This window comes from Canis lupus, chromosome 4 (genome assembly GCF_011100685.1).
Source record: "Canis lupus familiaris isolate Mischka breed German Shepherd chromosome 4, alternate assembly UU_Cfam_GSD_1.0, whole genome shotgun sequence".
Lineage (NCBI taxonomy): Eukaryota > Metazoa > Chordata > Mammalia > Carnivora > Canidae > Canis > Canis lupus.
Window position 1 is genome coordinate 67,681,540 of NC_049225.1, and position 6,000 is coordinate 67,687,539.

At 48.4% G+C, this 6,000-nt stretch overlaps 1 protein-coding gene across 7 annotated transcripts in view; it reads right to left on the bottom strand.

Annotated features, from left to right (window-relative positions):
* Positions 1–5,642, bottom strand: part of ZNF131 (zinc finger protein 131) — a 31,131-nt gene extending 25,489 nt beyond the window's left edge. For 2 of the 7 annotated variants that reach the window (XM_038535194.1, XM_038535190.1), the window contains exons 1-3: positions 5,097–5,223; positions 4,460–4,598; positions 3,109–3,210 (exon numbers count right to left, since the gene is read on the bottom strand). In XM_038535194.1, the coding sequence (XP_038391122.1) occupies positions 3,109–3,210; positions 4,460–4,583 (226 nt within the window). In that variant the 5' untranslated portion in view covers positions 4,584–4,598; positions 5,097–5,223. Of the gene's footprint in view, positions 1–3,108; positions 3,211–4,459; positions 4,599–4,836; positions 5,010–5,096; positions 5,254–5,520 lie in introns of those variants that run through there. The other 5 variants (XM_038535192.1, XM_038535193.1, XM_038535191.1 and 2 more) reach the window with 5 other exon arrangements.
* Positions 5,643–6,000: the final 358 nt, after the last annotated feature.

Sequence of the window (6,000 nt, forward strand, 5' to 3'; positions counted from 1 at the left end):
ACTTTCTAGCTAGAGAACCAGGAAAGGCAATGGAGAGTATTGGGCAGGGGTGAGATTCTTGGTTTTTAATTCCTCTCAGTGCTGCCTCAAGGCAACCCCCAGTTCTGATGCTGCACACCTGCGACTGATGGCCACCAAGCAGGCACTGATTCATAGAGAAAGTTTTTCTGACAGAGAACTAGGAAACAGACTATTGATCTGAGAAGCATGGAGAGAATTATTTTTTTCTCTCACCACTTTGTCTAGGAAATGGATCCCATTGTGGGAAGCATATGACAGACAGTACAAGGAAGCTAAAACCCCAGTTTTCTAGCCAGAAGATCAGGAAAAGTTGCTCCTAGAAGCTAAAGTGCAGTAGTCAGAGGAGAGAACTAGAGAAAGGTCCTCTGTGAATGAAGTCTTGCTGTAGCCCCCATGCTACACATGTAGAACTGACCTCAGACAGCACAGCAAGGGGTTTGAGTACTACACTATGATGCGGACTACCACCCAGGTCGGCATACCTGGGACTTGAACAACACAACCAAAGTTTTGAAAACTAAACTGCAATTGCATCCAGTCCACATAAGGCAGTCGGAACCTAAAGCAGGATGACTGCCTGCTAGAAACAAAAATCAAAATCAGAACAACAAATCCAGAGGATAGGACACTCTAACACAGTGTCATGATATTCAAAATGTCCGTGACATAATACAAAATTATTTGGGATCCCTGGGTGGCGCAGCGGTTTGGCGCCTGCCTTTGGCCCAGGGCGCGATCCTGAAGACCCGGGATCGAATCCCACGTCGGGCTCCCGGTGCATGGAGCCTGCTTCTCCCTCTGCCTATGTCTCTGCCTCTCTCTCTCTCTCTCTCTGTGTGACTATCATAAATAAATAAAAATTAAAAAAAAAATTACTTGACGTATCTTACAGATTCAGATTTAGAAAAGAAAAAAAAAGGGGAAGCCAACACATCCAAGATTATACAACTGACAACAGTGAAGAAAATTCAGGTTTTTGAATTATATGCCTAGGGCTTTCTCTATAGCCACGTGACCCAGAGAGGTTGTACAGTGATCTCAAAGTTAAGGGCTTAAGAAAACACTGAGCCAAACTGATTTTTGAAACCTGAATCTGGTAACAAAACCAGAAAATGTTCTTACATTTTATTTTCTAATTTGTCTATATTAAATACTGAAAACTTGTATGTGCTATACTATAACGGAGATTAACAGGTCAGAGCTACTAAAAGATACAAGAGACAATCTCAAGGTGATTAATCTATAAAAGAAAAGATCCTACTTCTCCACGTATTCTCCTTGCTCCAAAAGCAATGCATATTCTAGCTTGGGCCACTTATTTTTTGGCTTTTTAAGATTCTGCTTAAGAAACAGAAATCAGGGACACCTGGGTGGCTCAGCGGTTGAGCATCTGCCTTCAGCTCAGGGCGTGATCCCAGAATCAGGGATCGAGTCCCACATTGGGCTCCCTGAGAGGAGCCCGCTTCTCTCTCTGCCTCTCTCTCTGTCTCTCATGAATAAATAAAATCCTTAAAAATAAAAAAAAAGAAAGAAACAGAAATCAATTCCTTTTTGAAATCTTTCCTAAGGTAGACTAAACCACCATTCCACCATGAAAGTCACTGTAACACTTTTTTTGCGTTTTGTGTGTGTGTGTTTCTAATATCTACTACTTATCTGTGATCAAATTTGCAAATTCTTTAAGGGCTGTCTTATTCATCAATTCTTCACGTCCGGGTCTAGCACAGTGCATAACATATAACACGTTTTCAATTTGACAAATAGCCCCAACTTACTAAGTTTAACAATGTACCAAATACTGTGCTCAGCACTCTGCACATGTTATTTCAATTAATCATTACAAGCCTATGAAGTAATGAGTCTTCAGATGAAGAGGCAAATACACAACTGAAGTAAAAGTAACCTGCTTGGCGTCACACAGTACCTCAGATAAATAAATGGATGAAGTCTTGCCCTGTAATAGAAACCAATACCGTACAGGCACAGCTAGATTCTCACTTCAGTAAGCTTCGTGGATTTCCATTATGCCTATGGCTCTGTCCATCACAGATAATGAAAAGATTATCTATGGAGGTATTGGCCAGCATGCTAGATAAATTGGAGTATACCCCCAAAAAGAATATGCTTAACTTTTTACATTTTATTCCCCAGAGCATCAAATTTCCCTAAGGGAATAGTGTTTCTAGGCAACTCATTTATAACAAAAACTATATACACTGTGAAAAAGATACAAAACCAAGACTCAAGAATACTGAGAGAGCTAAAATTCTGTATTCACATAGGCAAGCTTTTTTTTTTTTTTCCTACAGTTTTGGATGACAGGGAAGAGTAGGTAACATGACAGTATAAGAAAAAAACATAGTAATTAACAGCACAAAGTGAATCCCTTGCTAGCTGGACAACAATGAGCAAGCAACCATTTAGAGCCTGTTCCCTGAGGTAAAAATATGAAATAATACCACTCACTTCAAAGGATTGCTGTAAATCTTAGAAAAGGCACAAAAACTACACAGCACTATTGCTGGCACTTGAGGAGCCACTATTATAAAAGTCAAGCAAGTACAAGAATCACTTTCTACTTTAAGGTAGTATCTATTAAATGATTCCTTCTATCCCAAACTCTATATCCACTAGAGCTTCTGAATGCTATTTCAGTTCATCTTTCCTATTTCCTAGCCTTTTCCATATTATGGCAGCTCACTTCATTCTGTGCATGTCATATGTACCTCTGCTAGTAAAGAACTCTCTACTGTAACCTGAAGCATCCCCATCAGTCTGAAACATAAGCCCACTGAACAAAGATGGGAATTTACTTTTAACACGTTTCCAAAAGAGTGACCACTCATTTTAGAAGTGGAAAAGACTCCTTTAAGAGACCAACATCTACCATCCAATGTAGATGGTAGATCGTTTTACCAAGCACTTTACTGAAAGTAAGAATTCTCAAGTGTCAAAAGGACAATTTACCCAATCACCTAATATAAACTATTTGAGATGGCTATTTCCTATAGTATCTTGCTAAATTAACTAATGCTTCTTCATCAATTATAACATCTGCTAAGTATTATACTTAAAACAGACATTTACCTTCTATCTCCACCAAAGGTTCCTGAGTAAACTCCTGAAAGAATTTGTAGAAGAACTTACTGCAAGCAGCCAAAACAGCCTTGTGGGCCTTAAAATGGTGTCCTAGATCAAAAAAAAAAAAAAAAAAAAAAAAAAAAAAGGTATCACACACAAAAGACCAACAAATAAAGTAGTAAATTTATATAAAATAAACCTTTCTCCACATTATAACCATAAGACTATATAAATTACCGAACTAAAATCAGAATAATCTTAGCAGCTATCTTGTTAAATTTCAATCTTAATTAGACATGAAGCCAAATCATTATCTCAAAGATCTTTTATTAAGTTAGTTTTATAAAAGTCAGTTTACAAAACTAAAAGAGGTAAGGAGCTTCTTCAAGATATATCCTATTCATTTAAAACTGCTAAATATAAACACAACCCAAAATATTATACATCTTTTGGAAAGAGAGAAGAAAAAGCCATAGAATAAGCATAAAGCTTGACATATTTGCTATGGAAAACATGTTAATATGCCTACTATTTGGAAGCAGCAGACCTACAATACAGCTGATCAGTAATAAAGGATACCTTGCCTCAAGAAGCCTTTTTTTATTTTTGAAGATTTTATTTATTTATTCATGAGAGACAGAGAGAGAGAGAGAGAGAGAGAGAGGCAGAGACACAGGCAGAGGGAGAAGCAGGCTCCATGCAGGGAGCCCCACGTGGGACTCAATCCCAGGACCCCAGGATCGCGCCCTGGGCTGAAGGCGGCGCTAAACCTCTTGAGCCACCCGGGCTGCCCTCGAGAAGCCTATTTTCACTAAACAGAAAAGATACCCAAACTGCGTTTGCCTCCTGAATAACGAACGACAACTCCTAATACTGGTAAAGACCCCATTGGATTTGGAGGCTTCCCAAAGAGGGTACCAGTGCTGCAAAGGAATCTCTCACACTCTCCCTCCGAGACCATCTGGGAAACGAGAAAAAGAATCCACATTTCCCACATGATTGCTGTAAAAGGCTCCTCAAAGCAGCTGATGAATAGAAGGCTATTAACTAAACATTTAGAGAGAGCTTCCCTCTCTCCAACGCTATTATCTTGCTCTCAAGTGTGCAACAGGAAAACTTCAAAAAGGCTGCAAAAAGTTAAGATGCGATGATTACGTTGAAAGCATGACTAGCCACCTAGCCTTCTGCAACACGGTCCGAGTGGACACTGACAAGTTCCGCACCCCACTCCACCCCCGGGTCCCAGCGCACACTCGACAGGCACTAGCCATGGAAGGTGGGTAGAAAAAGCGGGTGGGGGAAGGGGAGATAAGAACGGAAGCCACAAATTCGATGCTCTGCCCACCACCGTACCCACCGTCGACAATCAGGGTGATGTCAGTAAACCGATCCTGCTCCCGCTGTTCATTCAATCGGTCCAGGATCATTTTATGATGTTCCGGGAACTCCTGAAGGCATTCCATCGTCTCTTCGGCCTCCATGGCCGTCGGGTTGCTCTACAAAAGAGGAGCATGATAACGTACACCCATGAGCTCGGGCTGAGGTACAAAACCCCTTAAGCATAAAATAACAACAACAACAACAAAAAAAAAAAAACCCAAAACCCCAGCTACGTGAAAAGAAGGGGGGAGGGTGAGGCAAGAGGAGAGGAAGGCGAGGGAAGAAAGAAAGGCGAGCCGGGTGGCCGCCGCGCGTTGGGGGCCGGAGCCGCGGCCGCGGGACTCCGAGCCTGACCTAATTGGAGTCGGGAGACGCGAGCTGCAGCGGGGTGGGCAGAGCGCCGGAGGCTCCGGGCGCCGGGGCGCGCAGGTCCGGCAGCGGAAGGGACCCGACAGTCGTGGCGGCCCCCCAACGGCCCGCCAGGCCCTTCTGCCCGGCCCTGGCTCCCGCCGCCCCGGGACCCGGTCCGGCCCGCGGCCCACAACGACTCCCGGGTCGCCTCTCCCTCCCCCGCCCTCCCGCTTCTCCCCCGCCCCGACCGGGCCGGCACTCACTCAGGGAAGGAGGAGCGGCCCGGGCCTGCGCGTCACTTACGTCGACGTGCTGCGTCACCGCGCTGGGCTCCGGCTGACGCGGACGCCGACCCAACGCCGACCACTGAGGGAACGGGCCGCGCCCCGGCCGGTGGGGGCGGAGTCGACCCGGAGGATCGAAGCTCGGCGAGCGCCAGGCCGCGACCGCCGAAACGAGGAAGTCCGGCGGCGGTGGGGCTGGGCCAGCCGCGGGCCAGGCCGAGCCCGGGGCGGGGATCCTAAGTCGCCGCCCTTCCGCCCCCCGCCGGAGCTCAGGTGCGCGCGCGCCGCCGCCCCCGACCTCGGGAGAGTGAGCTCGCCGCGCGCTCCCAGGGCGCTTTTATCCGCGGCGCCCGCCGCCCCGCCCCGCCCCCTTCCCTCCCGAGCCCGGGTCGGCCCGCCTCACCTAGCTCGTGGTCCTCGCCCGCTGCCGGCGGGCCCTCGCGGCGTCTCGGTCCTCGCTCTCCCCTCGCGGGGCGAGGCTCGGCCCACGCAGCGCGCCCCCGCTGCCCAGCGCCTCGCCCTCCATCTCCCCGGGAGCGCCGGACGCGGCCTCCGCTGGGTCCCCCGGCGCACGTGCGCTCGCCCCGCGCCCCGGGCAGTCGCGTCGCGGCGACGGCGGCGGCGGCGGCGGCGGCGGCCCCGGGCGCGAGCACGTTCCGGCCCCTGGGACCTTCCTCCCGGCGCTCGGCGGGCGGCACGTGCTCGCGGGGCTCGCGACCTGGCTCCGCTCCTCGACGATCCTGGACGAGCGCGGCGCTCTTGCTGCCGCTCCGCTCCCCAACCCCCGCGCCGGAGGAGGCCGGGGACTTACGCGGCGTCCTTGGTCGCTTGGCTGGGTCATTCACCCGTTCACCTGGGGGGGGGGGGGGGATGCTTTGGAAGA